Raw genomic sequence first — 22,058 nt, 5'->3', positions numbered from 1 at the left:
GGCAGATACTTCCATGCGTTTGCCCATCTCACACTTCTCCCACGCGCAGACAGGACGAGGCGGGGATTTGCCGTGTCTGGATCCAGAGTCACCGTCGCTGGCAGAGAGAGTCGCAGCGTCAGGGCAGAGCTCAGCCGGGGCAGGCGCGGCCGTTCCTCCCCCGCCCCAGCAGCCCCGTCCTGCCTGGGCCCGTCCTGGGCCCCCGGAGCTGCCTCTGCCCTGGGCCCGGGGCTGAGCACGGCCGCCCCGCAGCCCCTCAGCCGGCACGGGGGAGAGCCCTGGCCTCGGGGAAAGGGGGAGACACCCACAGGCAAGGACAGGAAAATCCCAGCCCAGCGCCCCGGGTCCCAGCGCGGGGGGCTGGTGCTGGGCTGGGAGAGGGTCGGACTCTTGTGCGAGGGGCGGCCGTGGGCTCTGCGGGACCGTTGTGCTCATGCCGGGACCAGCTCCCAGCGCTACCCCTTGCGTATGATCCCGGTGGTGCCCCTTTGCCCCTCTCCGGGGCGGACGGCAGAGCTGCCCCGGCCCCGCCCTTGCGGGCTTCCTTCCCCGTGCCCGGAGCCGGGCGGCAAGCCGGGAGTCCGCAGGGGCTGCCTCCTCGCGGGGTGCCGGGCGGGGCGGCGAGGCACGAGAGCGGCTCTGCCTTGCCCCGCAGCCACCGGGGTTTCTAACGACCGCGCCCGGCCCCGCATGGCCCCGGCCCGGCCCGTTTGCTCCGCGCAGCGACTCGGGACGGCGGGGAAGGCGGCGGGCGGAGAGGAGAGGAGAGGAGAGGAGAGGGGCCGGGGGCGGCGGCGGACACCAGGCGCGGGGCGGGGCCCAGCGCCGACCAACCGCCGTCCCGCCTCCCGCGCGTCCAGCCGGGCCGCCGGCCCCGCCCCCGGCTGTGCTGGAGGCGCCGGGGCCGCGGGGGGGGGTGTCCCGGCCGGGCTGCGCCCGCCCCGCCGGGCTGCCAGGTGGGCCCGGGGCCGCGCCGGGGCGACGCGCTTTGTGGGCCCCTTTTCCTCGCGCCGGGAGCCGCCTCGTGCTGCCCCGGGCTCGGCGGGCCGCCCGCGCGCCGCTTCCCGCGGGGGCGGGGCGGGGCCCGCAACTCCTGGTCCGAGGTGCTTGATCCAATTAATCAAGTCCTGTTGGCATTCATAAGATGGTAAAGCTCAGGTTTAAGGAGTTCATCTCAAGTAGCCAAGCCCTGTTCTAGGGAAGGAAATAATAAACCTCCCGGCAATCCAGGGTTTTGTGCACGTGTGTTTTCACCAGCAACGACCAGGGATGGATGTGAAAGGCTGAACATCCGCAATGCAATCAAAGAACATGGCCCTCTACCCGTTGGCTTGCCAGTCCATGGAGGAGGAGTGTAAGAGAAGAGCACAGCTGGCTCATCCCAGAAGAGCCCGGTAACCTGTGCCCAGCTGATGACATTTGGTGATGGAGCCGGGCCAGTAAAAGCTGGACGGATCAGAACCGCTTCCTTGCCCGTGCTTGGTGAGAAAACACTATTAGGGCTACACTGGACCTCATTGTAGCTCACTTTATTTTCCCCCAAAACATGGCAAGCTGTGATGGGCTGCAGAAGTGATCAGAGCGGTGCCAGGCTCCCTGGCTGAAAGCCGCTGGCCTCACCCTGGCATACCCAAACCCTCTGCTCTCTCTTCTCTCGTAATGGATGGGACTGTTGATCAGGAGGCAATCGAGACAGGCCCTGGTGGATGGAGGACCAGTCTGCAAAACACACAATATTCCTGCATGTCACGAAGAGGTTGTTGGTGCCCTACTTTGAGGTGACCTGCAGGATGTTGCCCTGCCCAGGCTTCACATTTAGGTTACTGATATACTCGGTTTGCACAGCATCTTTCAGGAACCTCTCCAGCCAGGTCCCAACCCAGAAGTTAGGGTGATGAGCTTGGGGCTGGGAAAATGACTTCCACCCTACAGGTCCTGCTTTTCCTTTTTGTCCTGTCCCAGCCATCTTTGCTACCATTTCCAAGGCTCTGCATAGTATAGTGGACTCGGGTTCACAGTAATGAAAAGTCCCCAGGATCTTGCCTGACCTCATTCTGCAGCATATCCCAGAGGTGGAAAACATCTGGAGTGAAGGTCAGTGGACTTCCTGCCCCACCCTCAGCCCCAACTGGGTGCCAGAGTGAACAGAGGAGGTTCTGGCTGAGTAAGAGCTTCACCTAGTTTTGTTACTTGAGTTGCATCCTTTGAAGAAGGCCCATGTCCAGGCCCAGAAAAAGCAGTATCCATCCCACAGGGGACATCCTGCTATATGAGCCCAAGCATGGAGAGCCAGCACAGGGCAGATGTAGGCAGAGAACAGGGGGGGATGAAGGCCCAAGCAACAAAGCCATTGCAAACCCCAGCTGAGGTGTTTATTAAGATCGCTATGGATGTGAAGCTACCAGGGGCCCAGGGCCAGACCGTACAAGGGAACTGTTCGTGTCAGAAGAGCTGAAGGCAGGGAAGTGCTTGCCCCCCCAGTGAAACTCTTCCAGCTCTGGGAAGCCCCCACCCAGGGGCCTTTGTTGCACAGGAAAAACCAGCTCAAGCACAAACCAAGACAGCAGCTTCCCACAGGCAGCGCCTGGCTGGGCTCAGGCTCCAGCCTAGTCAGCCTCCTACTCCCAGCCCCAGCCGGGGTCTGGGCAAAGGGCACCCAGAGGCACTTGGCCCTGAGCCCCAGCCCTGGGCTGCTGGCACTGCAGGGGGTGGTGGTCCCAGAGCTGGCAGCGTCCACAAGGGCCCATTCTGGTGGCCACAGTCGAGTCCTCCAGGGCCAAAAAGTGTCAGGACAGACTGGCTGGATGCCGCCTGCTGCAACAGGATGGGTTTGTCAGTGCGGACAGCAGCTTTCACCTGGGCAGCTCCCCGGGGCAGGGAGGAGGGGACGGGGCGGGTAGAAGGGATTCCTCCGGGGTCATAGAGAATGGGAAGCCAGAGCGCCCATTTCCTCATATGGGGGGTCCACTCCCCGGCTCTTCATCCCCCCCCCAAACACTCAATGGCACAGTCTGAGCTTGGATCCAAACCCCCACATCCAGAACCAGGGCCGGATTCTGTCCCCAGCGAAGGAGGCCGGCGGGAAGGTGAAGATCGGGGCCTCGGTGTCAGCATCAAGAAACAACACCAGCCCCTCTGTACAGTCCAGACAGACCTGCACCCTCCTGGGCACCAGGCGCAGGGACAGGCGGGTGGGAGCAGGGGCCGTGAGAGCCCAGAGCTGATCTCAACAGCGCTGCACGGCCCAGATCCCCTCCTCCGGGCTATATCTGATCTCTCCCTTCCTCCTCACAGACTCTCTGGCCACCCCCACAGCCCAGCCCCTCACCCCCACCTCCACCTCCCAGCAGCGTCTACCCAAGGTGAATCCCTCACGGCCCAACACGCACAGCTCAGAGTCAAATCTCTCAGGATTGTTGCGCAGATATTGCCATGTGATTGCCTATCTCAAACTTCTCCGATCCGCCGACAGGACGAGGTCACGATTTGCCATGTCTGGATCCAGAGTCACCATCACTGGCAGAGAGTCGCAGCGTCAGGTCAGAGCTCAGCCGGGGCAGGCGGGGCCGTTCCTCCCCCGCTCCAGCAGCCCCGTCCTGCCTCGGACGGTCCTGGGCCCCCAGACCTGCCTCTGCCCTGGGCTGAGCACGGCCAGCCCGCAGCCCCTCAGCCGGGCACGGGGGAGAGCCCTGCCCTGGGGGAAAGGGAGGAGGCAGCTGCAAATCCATAGGCAAGGGCAGGAAAATCCCAGCCCAGTGTCCCATGTCCCAGCACGGGGGGTTTGGTGCTGGGCTGGGAAAGGGTTTGACTGCTGTGCAAGGGGCGGCCGTGGGCTCTGCAGGATCATTGTCTTCATGCCAGGACCAGCTCCCCAGTGCTTACCCCTTGTGTATGATCCCTGTGGTCCCCCTTTGCCCTTCTCCAGGGCGGACGGCAGAGTCTCTGCAGGGGAAAGGGGCGCAGATATTAGACCTCCCATGTCTGGTTCAGACTTCAACCTGGGACCTGCCTTGGTCCTGAGCCCCTGGGATGGAGCAGAGACACCGGGGCAGCTCCCCCTCTGCTGCTGGGACTGTGGCTGCAGAATTTGCCCCCACGTCTCCCTGCTCCCCTGCAGCGCGGCCTCCTCCCCCAGGACAGGCCGGGGGAGCTGCAGGTGCAGGCAGAGGAGTAGGGGGAGAAATGTGACAGCCACAGACCTGGGCCAGCTCAGCGCCCGGCCCACCCAGCCCCCTTATGCACTGGGAGGACCAGGAACCACTCACTGACAGAAAGGGACAAGCAGCAGGGCTGCAGGGGGAGCCTGTGGGAAGGGGATAAGCTTTTCAAATCTCTTGTTCACTGACTGAGGGGTAGGGAAGTCCAGAGGTCCAGACAGTCGCCTCCAGTGGCCCCTGTGGGGGTGCAGGACACCAGAGGTGCAGCTTCACACAAGACGCCTCCCACCGGCCTGCTCTGCTCCCTCCCCGCTCCTCTCCTGGCCCTTCAGGAACCCTCCCCCCTGCACCTCCGGGGCCACGCCGCAGACTCCAAACCGTCAGGTGCTGCCTCAAGCCTGCCTCACGTTTAATTTCGGCTCTTAACTTCGGTGGACTGAGGTGAGGCATCGGAGCCTGGCAGGTGCCCATGTTGAGCAGTGCCAGAGCAGCAGAGACCCTGAAGCTTTGCAGCTTGGACAAAGGGGTCCCTGGAGGAGCCCAGGGTCATCACTGATTTGCCCAAAGGCAGAGACAGGCCCTTTCCACACGTCTTCACCCTGTGACCTGTGATATAAGCTGAAAGTGCTAGGTTGTTCTCCCAATTAAAAAAGATGCTGGCTCCAAATACAAACAAACTGCTTGTCTCCTCCTTGTCAAAAAGGAAGAAAAGGACGCTTCCCTCACAGCCCCCAACTCAGTACCTTCAAACTTCTTTAAAGTCTCCTGTAGAGCTACACTTTTTCGGGACAAGATGCAGAGTCTCATATCCCCTCTGCTGGTTGGAACTGGTCCTCCTCACACCTGGGAAAAAAACTCATCTGTGTTATTTGATTTTGCCTTTGGGAACTTGGCTGCATGTTAAAAAAAAAACATTGGGTGGATGGAGGGACCTGGAGACTGACTGGCCATGTGCCGCAGCCACAGGAGCAGGGGCAGCACAGACAGTGGCAGTGACAGCTCACCCAGCAGGGACCAGTAAGTTTTCTTCAGCTCCAAAATGTCCAGGACATTTTCTGGGAGCAGAAAGGAGCTGAGACTTCACAGGCAGCTGGCTCGAGCTCTGATGACCAGGACTATTTCCCAGGGTCAAGAGGGGGAAAGCTCAGATTACACCTTACAGTCTTCAGGCTGCCAGTGCCCAAAGCCATCACTTCCCCAAGGAGAAAAGGGGGATGTTCATGCTTCCCACTTCAGGGACAGTCCCAGCGCTTGCCGTGCTGTGGTGCCCTGCAGGGATGTGCCCATTGCATGGTCCCCAAGACTCTTCCCTCTATGGGGAGCAGGGTGGAGTCACCTACCTGCTCAGCGTGCTCCTCATGTCCTAAAGGGGGAGAAAAAGATGCAAGAGTGAGCTCAGTGCCGCGCTCCACAACCAGGGAAACCCTGACCGGGTGGACACACTTGTCCTCAGACTCCGAGTGCCGCACACAGAAGGATCTGGGAAAAGTTCAGCCCTTTTACAAGCCCCGATTCAGTGACCCCCAAAAGGTGTAAAATAGAGCAGTTGTGTACCCTAGGTAGTGGACGCACACAGGGCAGCAGCAGCTGGGGCTGCTATTCTGCATCTCTCATCACTGCCGCCCCGTGCCTGTCTGGGACCCTTGCCCTTGTCACCCCTCCTCAGTTCTGCACCTGGTCCTTGCATACCCAAGATTTAGCCCTTTTCCTCCCCGGCACCTGGACTGGAGACATTTCATGGGCCTCACCTGCAGGAGGTCACTGGCGGCCTGCTGGCACTTCCCCTCCAGCTCCCCGATCAGGCTGTCAAGATGGGAAATCTCCCTGGAGAGTCGAGTGACAGTCTCACCCTGACTCTTCTCAATCCCGCTCTCCAGCTCTCCCAGCTCGGCCAGCACGAGCCGCTCTTGTTCCTCCAGGAACCGGCGCAGTCGCTCAAATGCAGCCAGGATCTTCTGCCTCTCAGCTGCTGCCTTTTGCTGCCACGAAGAGGGAGAAACCATGTCAGGGAGGGCAGCCGCTTTGGGCAGAGCCAGGGAATGGTTCATAAGGCCCCGTGATCCTGTCTGTATGGCTGGGACCCCCAACCTCCCACCACCTGGAGCAGAGCTGAGGGTGGCGCAGGTCTGGCGTCCTGCCTGGGATCTCTTCACTCTTCATTTTGCAAACTCTCTCCGCATCACCTATGCTCCCACATAGTCTTACCCATAGGAGCTGGGGCAGCTGCTCTTCACCACGCTGCCTGGTTGCCAAGTGCAGGTGTGCCTGTGTGCGCATGGATGTGGTGCCCCCTGCCCCAGATTGTCATCCTCCCAGCCCCAAGCAGGCTGCAACTCTGCCAGCCTGCAAGGAGGAACCTGCCATTTCCCATATTTTTCCCCTTTAAAGGAGAAAATCCACATTTTTCTGCTCCACACAGAAAATCCAGATCCCTGCTCATCACTGATGAGGGGGTTTACAAGTCCTGGCTGTGTGCACCTGCCACAACACCCTGCAACACACAGTCACAAAATGGCACGGTCACTGTCCCACCAAACGTGCAGAGCAGAAGACGTCCCTTCCTTCCCCCCACGCCAGCCCGGCCCAGCAGCCCCACCTGGTACTCCTGGTGTTTTTGACTTTCACTCCCTCGCAGGGCTTCCAGCCTCGTCCTCTCTCCCCTGAGCAGCTGCAGCTGAGTCTCAAGTTGCTCCTGAGGGAAGGGAAACTCCTCGGGTTGGTTTTCCTTGGAGGGGAGAAGCTGGAGTCTCTCCCCCACACCATAACTGCGAGGGCTGCTTGCGGGTGCGCTGTGAGCGCGACACCGGGGACGTCCGTGCACTCCGGCTGCACCAGCAGCTCCAGCACAGCGCAGCCCTTGCCTGGACGCAGCACCCAACGGTGCGCGCTTAGCACAGCCGGAGCGGCCAGCAGCCAATGTCCAGCGGGATTGTGGAGCCAGCTCCTGCCCTGCAGGAAGAGCAGATTGAAGAATGCAAGCAGGGCCTGGGGACATGCCACAAAGCAACAGTACAACCAGCGGGGAAGTGCAGACTGTCAGCAATATGCACTGAACAGAAAATAATATGGCCTTGAACCCACAGTCATGAACAGCCAGTCTTAGGCAGCCCAGCAGGATAAGACACAACGCTGGTCTCTGTGCACAGAAATGAAGACAGTCAGAAGGAAGGCACCAGTCCTGAAGTATTACAACCCAGCAGGACAGCTACAGTGGGATGCCTCAAAAAAAGCAGCATTAATCCAGAACCAGGACAACACAACATTTGGTAGCCAGGCCTGGACAGAGACAGGAAAGAGGTGCTCAGATACAAAAGGAACTCCTGGCCACGCTCTCCTGAATGGGGCCTGTTCCACCACTTCACATCTGGATCCAGCATTAGCCTGTAAAGCCATCCCTGAGGGCACCAAATCAGCACTTATGATGGAGACTTCTGCACCGTCGTCAGCATCCACTGCTGGCCTGAGAAGTTGCTGCTAGTGGCCGATCCTGTGAGCAGGGCCTGCCTTCCAGAGCGAGCCACATGGGAAGGATCCAGTGCTAAAAGGGAAGTGTATGTGTCCCACCCAGCTGCACCACCATACCTTGCACTGCTCCGCAGCCTCCTGGATGGGAGCCGCGGCGTGAGCTCGGTGCGCCCGGGACTCCCGGCAGATCACGCACATCAGGACCTGGTCGGTCTCGCAGAAGAGCTTCAGAGCCTCCCCGTGCTGCTCGCACACCGTCGTGCCCCCGGCTCCCTCCGCTGACCCCACACTCAGGCCCTTGACCATCCACTACATTCGCCAGCGGCCTGTTTGGGGCCAGGTTTGTCCAAGGAAAAGTCTGTCTGCACTGGGGGCAGGTGACGTCCGTCTCGGCCCCCTCCCGGCACTGGGCGATACAGGCTCGGCAGAAGTTGTGCCTGCAGCCCACGATCATCACCGGGTCCATGAACAACCCCAGGCAGATGGAGCAGGTTGCCTCGTCCCGGAGGCCTTGTGCAGCGCTTGCAGCGGCCATGGCTGTGAGACGGGAGGAGACGGGGCTAGTTTCACTCCGCTGAGCTTAGAGCTGGGCACACCCTAGGAAATGACTGGATTGAGCAGACTTGGCAGGGTGAAGATCCAGCCCTTGGATTCCTGGGGATCTGGTAACCCTTTGTGGAGAGGCAGCTGGGCACAACTGCAATGCAAAGAACAGGAAAAATCCTTCAAGCCATGATTCAATAATACAACACCCGCAGCACTTCTCAGGACACCTTGGGAGAGGGTCAGTGCACCTGCTGGAGTAGCCAAGAGCTCAGGACTGCTGGGACTTCTGTGGGACGGAATGGCCTAAAAACGCATTCCCCGAACGTGACCAGTTTTCCCTGGGAAGATAAAATTAAAAAATTCCCGCACTTGCCTCCACCCAAGGGTTTCACTTCCGAGGCCTTCAGCGGCACAGGCCCCCGTCGACCTGCCGGGCCCCCCGAGGGCAGCAGCAAGCTCTCCCCGGGCAGGGCCAGCAGCCCGGCACAGGGATCGGGGCCCAGGGCCTCCGGCTCTCACCGAGGGAACCCGCTGGCAGTGCTGCGGGTCACCCCGGCCCGCCCTTGCGGGCTTCCTTCCCCGCGCCAGGCGACGTGCTTTGTGGACCCCTTTTCCTCGCGCCGGGAACCGCCTCGTGCCGGTCGGGCCGCCCGCTTGCCGCTTGCCGCGGGGGTGGGGCCTGGGCCGTGGGGGCAGGGCCGCCTGCACGTGGCTGAGGCGGGGCACGGCTGCACCTCGCGCTGCGTCACCGACTTTCGGTAGATTCGGTATAGAAATACGGTGCGTGCACGCGCGCTGTCAGTCAGGGCACATCACAGTGACAGCGCTTGGCTCAGGCATGCGAGCTCCTGAGTGGGGCCCTTCGGGGCAGCAGTAGGGTAAATCCCAGCTCCGGCGTCCAGTACTGGACTCACCTGGTGCCCAGCAGCCCGAGATCTAGTCTGACTAGGTTTCCCTTTCCAGGTAACTGCCTCCCCCTTGTTGCCACATCCCTCACCAAGCTAAGTGCCTCGGCTGGGTAGCAAACCTTTGGGGGATCTCCCCTGCTGCAAGGATGACCTCTAGGGTGCCCGCAACTCCTGGTCTGAGGTGCTTGATTCAATTAGTCAGGTCCTGTTGCCATTAATAAGATGTGCCCAGCTGATGACATTTGGTGATAGATCCAGGCCAGTAAAAGCTGGACGGATCAGAACCGCTTCCTTGCCCGTGCTTGGTGAGAAAACACTATTAGGGCTACACTGGACCTGATTGTAGCTCACTATTTCCCCCCGAAACATGGCAAGCTGTGATGGGCTGCAGAAGTGATCAGAGCAGCACCAGGCTCCCTGGCTGAAAGCTGCTGGCCTCACCCTGGCATACCCAAACCCCCTCGGTTTGGACATGCGACATTGAGCCCCCATTTGTAGGCCCAGTGCTTCAATCCGGGCACCGGGGGGGCAGGGTGAGGAAGTGGCAATCAGTGCAGGCAAATGCTTTTTTTTTTCTTTTTCAATTTTGGGGCAGCTGACAGCCTTGAGGCCTGAGCAGTGAGGAAGCCCGCAACCCTGGACCTGCACATCATGCTGGCAGGGAAGACAGGTGTGCTTGTGGCTACCTGTGGCTTCGTTTTGTGGGACAGAGGGCCCTCCATCAGGCATTGATTTTTTTTTTTTAAGTGGGGCTGGTGGTTTCCATTTGTAGTTATGTGTGTGTTGTGCTGGTCTGGGCAGGGAGATCAGTCGGGGGCAGGAGTTGGGCTTGCTGTATAGCTCAAGCCCTTAGGTGCTGAGCTTGGCCTGGGAAGGTAGGGCATTCAAGTTTAGGCTGTGGACCTTGGTAATTGGCCTAGAAATGGGGGCATGTAAAAAAGACTTGATTCCCACTGCACTGCACAGCCCAGATCCCCTCCACAGGACTAAATCTGATCCCTCCCTTCCTCATCACAGACTCTGGCGACCCCCACAGCCCAGCCCCTTGCCCCCACCTCCACCTCCCAGCAGCGTCTACCCAAGGTGTGTGCTGGGCTGTGAAGGATTCACAGGTACGTATCAAACCTCTCAGGATTGTCGGGCAGTTGCTGCTCTGTGTCTGCACATCTCACACTTCTCCCATCCGCCGACAGGACGAGGCGGGGATTTGCCGTGTCTGGATCCAGAGTGAGCATTGCTGGCAGAGAGAGTCGCAGCGTCAGGGCAGAGCTCAGCCGGGGCAGGCGGGGCCGTTCCTCCCCCGCCCCAGCAGCCCCGTCCTGCCTGGGACCATCTTGGCACGGCTGTTCAAGCACTCAAGATGCTCGGGTCAGGTCCCAGAGGACTGGAAAAGGGACAATGTGGTGCCTATTTTCAAGAAGAGGAGGAGGAAGGAACTGGGAAACTGTAAGCCAGTTAGTCTCACCTCTATTCTTGGGAAAACTCTGGAAAAAAACATGAAGGACCACATTTGTGGGAGCCCAGCAGGGGAAATAATGCTGAAAGGAAATCAGCATGAATTCATTGCAGGTCGATCCTGCCTGACTAACCTGGTTTCTTTTTATGATCAGGTCACAAAATGCTGAGATGCAGGAGTCGAGGTCAATGTCATCTACTTCGGCTTTAAGAAGCCCTTTTGATACGGTATCTCATTCCATTCTCGTAAATCAAGTGACAGGCTGTGATGTAGATGATTACATGGTCTGGTGGGGGGCAAATTAGCTTAGGGGTCGCACTCAGACAGTGGTGGTGGACGGGTCGGTATCAGCCTGCAAAGAGGTGGGCAGTGGAGTCCCGCAAGGCTCGGACCTTGATCCGGTGCTATTTAATGCCTTCATCAGTGACCTGGATGAGGGTGCAGAGAGCACCCTGTTGAAGTTTGCAGATGATACCAAAACATGGGCAAATTTAACACACCAGAGGGTAGGGAATGGATCCAGGCAGATCTGGACAGGTTGGAAAAATGGACAGAGTGAAATAGGATGCAGTTCAACAAAGACAAGTGCGAAGTGCTGCACCTGGGCAAAAAGAGCTACCAACACACTTCCAGGCTCGGGGACGACCTTCTCAGCAGCACAGCTGTGGAAAGGGATCTCGGAGTCATAGTTGACTCCACGATGAACATGAGTCGTCAATGTGACGAAGTGATTAACAAAACTAACTGCACTTTATCATGTATTTTTCCTGGCGCCCCTACTCCCCAGCCAGCATCCGCAGGGGGGACATCGGTGCTTCCGCCTGCCCCTGCACGTCACCTAAGCGGGGAGCGCTGGCTGTAAGGGGGGGAATCAGCCTGCTCAGGGGGTGCATGTGCATCCCCTGTGCGCCCCTTACACATCACCACTGCCCCTTCCTACCCTAACATCGATGAATCTATAAATCTATGATATAAATCCAAAATCCACGTTTATACGTAATTAAAGTGAAACACCGCTATATATATATAGGTATCAGGTGAACACAATGTTTGATATATTTATAATTTTAAAGGAATCTGGAAGACTACAATTGCCTTAACCATTATAATAAAATCATTTCTAAATACCTGTATATTTTGGGATTTAATTTTGTTTTTTTAATCATAGCAAATCAGAGATTGTCCTGCCCCCTTCACTCACCAGGATGCAGGTCCAGCCTCAGCTGTTCCTCCCCTGGTGCTGAGCAGCCCTGATATGCTGATGCTCCTCACTCATAGGCCATGGACACTCCCCAGCCCTGACGGTACCCCTCAGTCTCAACCTACAGCCCCCTGGCCCTGCTGATGCCACTCACTCCCAACCTGTAGCTCACCTCCCCCACTGGTGCCCCTCGCTCCACAGCTCCCTTTTCCCAGTGATGCGTAAGAGGGGGGATGTGGTGGGGCATGTGACCCCACCCCCATATTTATGCACCCATGGCAGGGCACGGGGCTGCAGCCTGGCCAGGCCAGCATGGGCAAGATCTGCCTCCACGACCCAGCAGGTAGGACCTGGCGCGGGAAGGCAGAGTGGAGCAGTGAGACTCAGCACCCACGCCAATGGTCCTGCATTGCCAGCACAAGGACTAACAGAACAGGCAGGCCCACTGCCCTCGCCACTGACTGTGAGCTGCTTGCGTGCCGGGCTGTGGTTGTACCCTGGAGGGGAGGTGGAGTTGGGGGCAATGCAGGTGGCCTGGGGGGAGTGGCAGTGGTGGCCAGGCCATGGTGGCGGGGTAGAGCTGTGGCTGAGTGTGAGAGCGGTTGGGACAGGAGGAAGTGAGGACAGCATGGCCTTTCCCCAAGTCTGTTGCTCCTTTGCGCTGCTGGCAGCATGGCTGGTGCTGGGGCAGGGGCGGCAGCAGCAACAAGTCTCACTGCCCCTCTCCTCCCTCCCATGCCGGGTCCTGCCTGCTGGGCTGTGGAGGTGGCTTCTGCCCATGCCGATCTGGTCAGCTGCAGTCTCGTGCCCTGCGTGGGCACAGAGATCTGAAAGGGCCACATTCCACTGTACTGCATTGTCTATGGTGCCAGATCCCTCCCTGGGAGTGCGTGCAACAGTGGGAAGCCAGCTCCCTGCTAGCCCCTGTACCATCTCACCAAGCTGCCTGTACGTCCATCCCCAGCTGGGCCCTGCAGTCTTGCATTACTGCCCTGGGCCCAGGTCCCATACACCATCCCAGGTGGGCAGCACCCCCAGCGCCAGCAGCGAACCCTGCCCCACTCCCTCCCTCAGTGCAGGGGCTCGGCGAGAACTGCTGCTGCCACATCTATCTTCCCCCTCCAACTCTCCCCGCATTGCCTATGCCCCCCCATAGACTTATCCACAGGGAGCTGGGGCAGCTGCTCTTCACCACTCTGCCTAGCTGCCAAGTGCAGGTGTGCCTGTGTGCACATGCACATGGTGCCCCCAGCCCCTGACTGTCCTCCTCCCTCCCCCCCAACCCCAAGCAGGCTGCAACTCTGCCAGCCTGCAAGGAGGAACCTGCCATTTCCCATATTTTTCTCCTTTAAAGGAGAAAATCCACATTTTTCTGCTCCAAACGGAAAATCCAGATCCCTGCTCATCACTGATGAGGGGGCATGGAAGGCCTGGCTGTGTGCACCTGCCACAACACCCTGCAATGCGCAGTCACAAAATGCCACGGTCACCGTCCCACCAAATGTGCAGAGCAGGAGACGTCCCTTCCTTTCTCCCCCACGCCAGCCCGGCCCAGCAGCCCCCAGCCGGTACTCCTGGTGTTTCTGACTTTCACTCCCTCGCAGGGCTTCCAGCCTCGTCCTCTCTCCCCTGAGCAGCTGCAGCTGAGTCTCAAGTTGCTCCTGAGGGAAGGGAAACTCCTCGGGTTGGTTCTCCTTGGAGGGGAGAAGCTGGAGTCTCTCCCCCGCACCATAACCGCAAGGGCTGCTTGCGGGTGCGCTGTGAGCGCGACCCCGGGGACGTCCGTGCGCTCCGGCTGCACCAGCAGCTGCAGCACAGCGCAGCCCTTGCCTGGACACAGCACCCAACGGTGCGCGCTTAGCACAGCCGGAGCAGCCAGCAGCCAGTGTGCAGCGGGATTGTGGAGCCAGCTCCTGCCCCGGGGGAAGAGCAGGTAGAAACATGGAGCCGGTCCGAGGGATGTGCCACGAGGCAGCGCTGCAACCAGCGGGGAAGTGCAGCCTGTCAGGGACACGCACTGACCAGAGAATAACACGGCCTTGAATCTGCCGCGGTCGCCAGGCCAGAGTGCCAGCCAGCCGTGGGCAGCCGGGCAGGACAAGAGGTCTGGTCTGCGGGCACTGAAATGAAGAAACTCAGAAGCGAGGCCCCGGTCCTGAAATATCACAGCCCAGCGGTACAGCTCCAGCTCCAGCTATAGTGCCAGACACCCCCTGATTTCAAGACACACCCTTCACACACAGCCATGGGTCAGTGACCTTGGAGGAGGTTCAGCTGCTCTGCGTGTCCAGGGCCAGGGGAGCGGCTTTCCTGCTTCATCTGGGTTCAAAAGAAGGATTTGATGACAAGGTCCTCATCTCCTTCCAGTAGGGTTGTTTGCACAGAGGCTAGCACAAAACAGCCTCCATGTGCAGCAATGCAGTTGTGCAGTGGCCCCAGGAGAGAAAGACCCAATGTCAAAAAGGAAGTGTAAGTCCCACCCAGCTGCACACCCAGACTAGGAGCTGCAGATGGAATGGATGGATGGGAGCCACGGTGTGAGCTCGGTGCGCCCGGGACTCCCGGCAGATCACACACATCAGGACCTGGTCCGTCTCGCAGAAGAGCTCCAGATCCTCCCCGTGCTGCTCGCACACCGTCGTGCCCCCGGCTCCCTCCGCTGACCCCACGCTCAGGCCCTTGACCAGATCGACTAAATTGCCCAGCTGCCTGTTTGGGCCCAGGAGCCTCTGGGCAAAGGTCTGTCTGCACTGGGGGCAGGTGACGTCTGTCTCGGCCCCCTCCCAGCACTGGGCGATACAGGCTCGGCAGAAGTTGTGTCCGCAGCCCACGATCATCACCGGGTCCGTGAACAACTCCAGGCAGACGGAGCAGGTCGCCTCGTCCCGGAGGCCTTGCAGAGAGCGCGCAGCGGCCATGGCCGTGAGACGGGAGGGCACGGGGCTAGTTTCACTGCCCTGCGCTCAGGGCTGGGCGCACCCTGCAGCGTTTCCTTCCTGGGAAATCATTGGATTGTTGCTTACCTGGCAGGAGCCCCGGGGTAAAGATCCAGTCTTGGATTGGGGGGCAATCTGGTAACCCTTTGTGGAGAGGCAGCTGGGGATAACTCCAATGAAAAGAACAGGGAAAGTATTGAAGCCACTACCCATTAATTCTACACACCCAGCATTTCTCATTGCACCTGCTGTCAGCCAAGAGCTTTTCACAGTTTCATAGATCATTGCACCCAGCCCCCCTGCATTGGGCAGGAAAGACCGCTGGAGCCAGATGACACCACCAAGATGGGCATTGAGACGCCTTTTGAAGATTGCCAGGATTGGTGACTCAGAGCTATTAGGACTGTTATCTGGGCCTGAGAACTGCCTAAAAACTCAGATTAATTTGTTCGGTTTTCCATGGGGGGGCCCTGCAGAAGCAGCAGTGAGAGGCTGCACTGAGAGTGCTGCACCGCGTCCATTCTCCCCCCTTCCCCCCGAACCACCGCTGGGCGGGACAAGAGAGGAGCTGCCTGTGAGGAGACTCTGAGCCTGGGAAGACCCTCCTGCAAGCCCCTGTGTGGCTGGGTGAGCACAGCAGTGGAGGGAGGGAGGCAGGACCAGGGGGAGAAGCTGGAGACTACCTGGTGTTTCCCACCCAAGAGTGAGAAGGCCCTGTGGGGGCAGGGGTGGTGACTGGCTGTAGGGGAGGATGCAGGCAGGATGGGGGGAGCAGCCGCTGCTGCCACCACCACTTTCTCAGGCGGAGGGGAGCTCTGCTGCTCTGCAGAAGGAGGCAGAGGTGGACAGGGGAGAGGGAAGAAGTCCCATGGCCCTGCCCCTGGTTCGAGTCCGACCTCATTCCTCCCCTCCCCCTTGCTTTGGATCTGACCACGCTCTCCTCTGCCCCGCTTCGGACCCAACTCCTCTCCCTGCAGCTGGGGGTCTGACTCGCCTCCCACTTCAGGTCCAACCCTGCCCCCCTCATCCCCACTTCGGGTCTGACCCTGCTTCTCCCCCTCCCCCCCAGTTTGGGTCCGACCCTGCCCCTCCTCCCCCTGGTTGGCGTATGACTCCCCTCTTCCCCCCTACTTCAGGTCTGAACCTGCCTCCCCTGCCCCCCGCCCCCACTTTGGGTTGGATCCCACTTCACTTCCTCTCCCCGCTTTGGGTCTGACCCCATTTCCCCCCTATGCCCCTGCTTCAGGTCTGACCCTGCCCCCCCCATTTTTGGGTCTCCCCCTCCCCCCCCCCTTTTGGTGCAACCTTGCTCCCCCACTCCCCCCTGGTTCAGGTCCACCCCCACTCCCCCCATCCCTGTTCGGGTCCAAGCCCACGCCTCCCCGCTTCAGGTCTTACCCTGCTCCAGCCCCGTCCTGCCCCCGCTTTGGGTCCAATCCCACTCCCCCCGCTCCCGGTTCGGGTCCGCCCCCACCCCCCGCAGTTTGGATCCAACCCCACTACCCCTCCTCCCCCCACCCACTTCAGGTCCAAGCCCACTGCAGTGGGGGGGATCCCACATGTCCTCAGCTGGCCGTGCCACTTGTAAAGTGCTTGTGCCACTTTATTTTTTTACCACGTGTGGAGGTGGGGCAGAGGGAGCTGCTGCACCAGAGGCTGCAGGGGGAGGTAGCCCCGGTGGAGGGGCTCCCTTTTTAACTCAGCTGGCCCCGCCCCCGGCCACCCAGCCTGCACAGCCAATCTGTGCATATGCAATTGGGCAAAAGGGTTAGGGACAGACAGACAGACAGGCAGACAGACAGACAAAGCCTTTTATTATATTAGAATACACACACTTTAATTAGTCTGTTGCAGATTTACCCTGCCAGCTACTTGACTTCAGACTAACACAGTTAACTACATCTATCTGTTTCTCTACCAGGTGGGCCCAACCTTTCACACTGTTGTTGGCATAGCAATGCCAGAGTCACCATTTATTGATAGAATAAACCAGCAAGCTTAGTTAATTTCCGAGCCGTTTTTAAATTTTCAATTTCATCAAGAAACCTCAAATCAATTTTAAACTTTCCCAGGTTTTAACAATGCTAATATTCTTTCTGCTACATTTTCAGCGCTAGACCACTTATTCAGCCTAACTCTTGAATTTCACTAATACTCTAGAAATAGTTTGTTTAAATGAAAACCTTAAATAAAGACATGACGTCTCATAACATTCTTCCTTTTTTTTTCTAATGGAAAATTGTTATGTCTCAGGTCAAATCAGCCAAATCAATTCCAAATCCTTGTGAGTCATTCAAGAACCATATGTGGCCCTCTTACCAGCAAGCATCCTGCACCCCCCGCCTGGGGCTTCAGATACCTTCAATTTCTTTGGTAAGCGTCCTACGTGGAGGTCCCAAGACAGGAGGCTTGGGGTTCTGTGTCAGGGCACTGTTTGTGCTGCCACTTTAAGACCCTGGAGCTGGCAGCTGCCAGGTGCCTGATTAGGGCAGCCGTTTTGGGACCAGGGGCTGCCCATATAAACAGTACAGTTCAGCTGCCTAAAGGCTAGACAGTTACATTGTCTGGCTGGGGTGTTGCTAGTTATCAGCTGGAGGTAAGTGAGGAGCTGTAGGGGATGGATAGGAGGCTCCGTGGTCCTGGGCATGACCTAAAACTGTACCCTGCTGGGAGAGGGTGGGCTGGTGGGGCTCCCAGTGGTGTGGGAGCCTCCAGTAAATGCCAGGCCAGTTACTGCCCTGGTGAGAGGTGGGTTAGGGCACCTTAACCCCTAGCTCCCACAGCCAGCTGGGTAAGCCCTTTGTTTGTAGGGCCTGGAGGGCAGACCCCAGGAGAGAGAGAAAGAGGGGCTAGAGACTTGGACTTCATCAAGGGAATACCCTTGACTGGCCCATGCTGGGACCAGGACCAGGATGGTCAAAAGGGCCAGGGGCCTACTATGAGAGATGCCCAAGAGCTGAGGGCCTGGTGTCCTGACTGGCCTGGAGGTGGGCCAGGGCTGGTAGCCAAAGGTCCCGGGGGGACCACACCTGAGAGGGGAAAATAGTTGCAGGGAGCTAGATAGCTGAATGAAGGGGGTAGGTCACCTGAATGGAAGGATCTTGGAGGGATCCTGATAGGAGGATTCTGGGGCCCAGTGTGGGGCTGGTGATAATGAGACCACCTAGATGCCATCTGTGAGGCTTGGGCAGCGGTGTAGGGGAGGAATGGAGCTGCAGATAGTGCCCCCTGGCATCGGGGCATGAAATGGGCAGCCTCCCACTAATTAACATCTATCAATTAATTGAGATCAAGGCCTAGCGGGCAAGAATGTGGGTGGTTAGCCCAGGGACATGTGGGCAGGCCGCTGGGAAAGTGGTCCTGAGCCGGCCCCCTGTTACAGGTTCAGATGCCCCTGAGTTTTACTTGCCCTCTGCTGTATTGCCCCAGGAACAAACTAGGGAGGAGTCTCCCATTTCCATAAAGTTGGTGTATAGTCAAAATCCTCCCAACTGAAGGCAAAGTGGGAGGCCAGCTATGAGGGTCTCATAGGGAGTCCTATCTGCAAGCAGACCAGAGTGTACCCTCCACTACACAGTGCCATTTTAATTGGTGTTTTACTGCTCCCCGCCACATTCATGGTTTTCCCCTGCCAGTAGAAAAACCACATTCATAGTCATGGTGTTTGCCCTGCTTAGTAAGTCTCATAACTTTCTTAAATCTTCTTAGACAACACAGTCATATGGCTTCTATGAATGAATTATTGGCCATGTCTACACAAGTGGCCAACTGCCTAGTTGTTACTGAGCAGTCATTTAGTACTTGCTTATGACTGCACTATAACCAGTGTTACTGCACAGTCCCTTTGCCATATGGTATTTTTAGCTGCTACTGTACAGTAGCAATGAGCTACTGTGCAGTAGTGTCTCTGTCACCATTCATGTAGCAAGAAGCTACAGCTCAGTAGCTCATTGCTACAGCAACATAGCATCAGAATAGCTAGTTCAAACCCAGATATCATAGGGCTAACAGAAACGTGGTGGGATTCGTCCCATGACTGGGCAGTTAGCATTAGGGGCTAGAGGCTTTACAGGCGTGGTAGAGAGGGAAGGAAAGGTGGGGGTGTGGCACTCTATGCCAAGGAGCACTACACATCCTCTGCCAGCAGGATGGGGTCAGAGGAAGGTCAGGCTGAGGTGCTCTGGGTTAAGATTCAAGGGGACTGTGGGGAGAGTGATTTGATGGTGGGGGTCTACTACAGACCCCCCAACCAAGGTGAGGAGATGGACCGGGAATTTCCAGGCCAACTTGCAGAGGCACTTAGGGCAAGGGATGTAATTGTCATGGGTGATTTTAATTACCCAGACATCTGCTGGGAGGAACAGTCAGCCAGGGCGGACCGTTCCAGGAGGTTCCTAGCTGAGATACAGGACCTCCACTTAATCCAGGAGGTGCACAGTCCCACCAGAGGAAATGCCCTGTTGGACCTGGTCCTGGCCACAGGCGATGACCTGGTAAGGGGCCTCCAGGTTCTTGATCTCCTGGGCGATAGCGATCATTGCTTGCTGGAATTCACCATCCAGCGCAGGGTGTCAAGGGCCTGCAGCAAGATGGTAGCCCTAGACTTTAGGAGGGCCAACTTCAACAAGTTGAGGAGACTAGTGGGTGAGGCGCTGGGGTCCTTGAGGGCAGGGGAACTCAGTGTCCAGGGCGAGTGGTCATTCCTTAAGGAAATGATACTCAGGGCCCAAGGGATGACCATCCCAACAAGAAGCAAGGGGGGCAAGAGTGCCCGGAAGCCCCCCTGGCTCACCAAGGGTGTCCGGGAATGCCTGCTTGCCAAAAAGGCGGCGTACACCCAGTGGAAGGGGCGTGCTATCTCCAAAGAGGAGTATACCTCCTCTGCTCAGGCCTGTAGGGGGGCTGTCAGGAAAGCTAAGGCAGACATAGAGCTAGCATTAGCGTCCAAGATCAAGGATAATAAAAAGTCCTTTTTCAACTACATAGGGAGGATGAAGAAGGCACCGGGTAACGTGGGGCCCCTGCAAGGTACGGTGGGCAATCTGGTGGTTGTGTCAGAGGAGAAAGTGGACCTCTTTAACCAATTCTTCACGTCCGTTTTCTTGTGCAGGGACCGGGACTTCCCCGCTGGGATGCCAGATGGACTCGAGGGGAATGCCTCCTGACCTCAGGTTGGGGAGGACCAGGTTAGAAAGCTTCTGGAGGGGCTGGATGTGTTCAAGTCAGCGGGTCCAGATGCTCTCCACCCCAGGGTGTTGAGGGAGCTAGCTGGGGTTATTGCAGGACCCTTGGCATGGCTCTACGAATGCTCGTGGTGCTCGGGCCAGGTGCCAGATGACTGGAATATAGCTAATGTGGTCCCCATCTTCAAAAAAGGGAAGAGGGAGGACCTGGGCAACTATAAGCCCGTCAGTCTTACCTTTATCCTTGGGAAACTCTTTGAGAAGATTCTCAAGGAGCACATCTGTGATGAGCCGGCTTCAGGGATGATGCTCAAGAGCAACCAGCATGATTTCATTAGGGGCAGGTCTTGTCAGACCAACCTGATTGCCTTTTATGATCAGGTCACAAAGGCAATGGATGCAGGTGTTGCCGTGGACGTAGTCTTTCTAGACTTCAGCAAGGCCTTTGACACCGTCTCCCACCCCATCCTCATTAAAAAACTAGGCAACTGTGGCATTGATGCCTACACAGTGAGATGGATTGCAGATTGGCTGGAGGGTCGCACTCAGAGGGTGGTGGTGGATGGGTCATATTCGACCTGGGGGGAAGTGGGCCGCAGAGTCCCCCAGGGCTCGGTCCTTGGCCCTGCACGGTTCAACATCTTCATCAGCGATTTGGACGATGGGATGAAATGCAACCTGTTTAAATTCACTGATGATACCCAAATTTGGGGTGAGGTGAGCACGCTAGTAGGGAGGGGAAGACTGCAACAAGACCTGGATAGGTTACAGGGGTGGGCTGACATAAACAAGATGCGTTTCAATACTGGCAAGTGCAGGGTGCTGCACTTAGGCAATAAAAACCAGCAGCACACTTATAGACTGGGAAACCCCCTTCTTGAGAGCACGGAGGCAGAAAGGGATCTTGGAGTCATTATTGACTCCAAGATGAACATGGGCCGACAATGCAAGGTCACGGTTGGCAGGGCTAACCGCACCTTGTCCTGCATCCACAGGTGCATCTCAAATAGAGCCAGGGAAGTGATCCTCCCCCTCTATGCAACGCTGGTCAGGCCACAGTCGGAGTACTGCGTCCAGGTCTGGGCACTGCACTTCAGGAGGGATGTGGACAACATGGAGAGGGTCCAGAGGAGGCCACACGCGTGATCCGGGGACTACAGGGCAGACCCTACATTGAAAGACTGCGGGACCTAAACCTGTTCAGCCTTCACAAGAGAAGGCTGAGGGGGATCTGGTGACTGTCTATAAACTCACTAGGGGGGACCAGAAGGGTTTAGGATTTCCCCTAGCACCCCCCTGGCATGACAACGAATAATGGACACAAGTGATTAGAGAGTAGATTTAGATTAGACATCTGCAAGAACTACTTCACAGTCAGGGCAGCTAGGAGCTGGAACCAACTTCCTAGGGAAGTGGTGCTGGCTCCTACCCTGGGGGGCTTTAAGAAGAGGCTTGATGCCTACCTGGCTGGACTCATCTGAGTCCAGTCTTTTTCTCCTGCCCAGGCAGGGGGTCGGGCTGGAAGATCTACAAGGTCCCTCCGACCTGACTTCTATGATTCTATGATCTTGTGTAGATGTGCCCACAGAGTGGTTGTGGATAATAGGCAATGTGTAATGCATGTGGGTGTGTAATTGTGAGATTGTGTCTGGTGGATATCAACAGTGTGGCAGGGGGACTAGTTGTGTTAAGGTAAAATTGTTTGTCTTGGATATTGTGCAGTGCATGTTACCACAGTGCTTGGGGGAAGGCATTAATGGACATAATACATCCATTCTTACCTCTCCTATGAATACAGAGAGAATTGAGAGCAATTGAAGGTGGGAAGCCTAGAAATGGGTGTCACAAGTAAGAGCCAATTAAGGCAAGGGCCTAAGTTCAGGAGATCAGGCTGTGGACGTGGTCAATGGGAGAGCTGGAGATTGGGAGATCTGGGTCTTCTTCCTGGCTATACTAGTATGTGTGATGTATGGCGATGTGTGTCATATAGCATGTAATGCATTAGTGCATGTATGTGAGACTAGTTGTGTCTGATGGGTCTTTAACAGTGCAGAAGAGGTACCGTGTGGGTCTTAGTGGAATTGTTTGTCTTTAGCAGTGTGCAGTGTGGGGAAGAGTGGGGGTATATGGGCAATATTGATTGTAACACTGCCCCCCACCCCATTTCTCCCAGGAATACAGAGAATCCCTGGAAATGGGGAATTTT

At 57.5% G+C, this 22,058-nt stretch overlaps 1 protein-coding gene across 1 annotated transcript; it reads right to left on the bottom strand.

Annotated features, from left to right (window-relative positions):
* Positions 1-2,940: 2,940 nt before the first annotated feature.
* Positions 2,941-14,681, bottom strand: LOC149852844 (uncharacterized). The gene is given in 15 exon segments (XM_090028430.1): positions 2,941-3,516; positions 3,883-3,942; positions 4,045-4,150; positions 4,976-5,000; positions 5,498-5,520; positions 5,906-6,136; positions 6,754-6,849; positions 6,918-7,106; positions 7,740-7,931; positions 8,688-8,880; positions 10,193-10,313; positions 12,180-12,267; positions 13,463-13,563; positions 13,756-13,927; positions 14,214-14,681. Coding segments are annotated over 15 exon segments (2,553 nt in total). The 5' UTR covers positions 14,652-14,681; the 3' UTR covers positions 2,941-2,998.
* Positions 14,682-22,058: the final 7,377 nt, after the last annotated feature.

This window comes from Crocodylus siamensis, chromosome 15, assembly GCF_052110815.1.
Source record: "Crocodylus siamensis isolate JL-2025a chromosome 15, ASM5211081v1, whole genome shotgun sequence".
Classification (NCBI taxonomy): domain Eukaryota; kingdom Metazoa; phylum Chordata; order Crocodylia; family Crocodylidae; genus Crocodylus; species Crocodylus siamensis.
The sequence above is the reverse complement of the archived record's forward strand: the minus strand, read 5'-3'. Positions and strand labels throughout refer to the sequence as shown.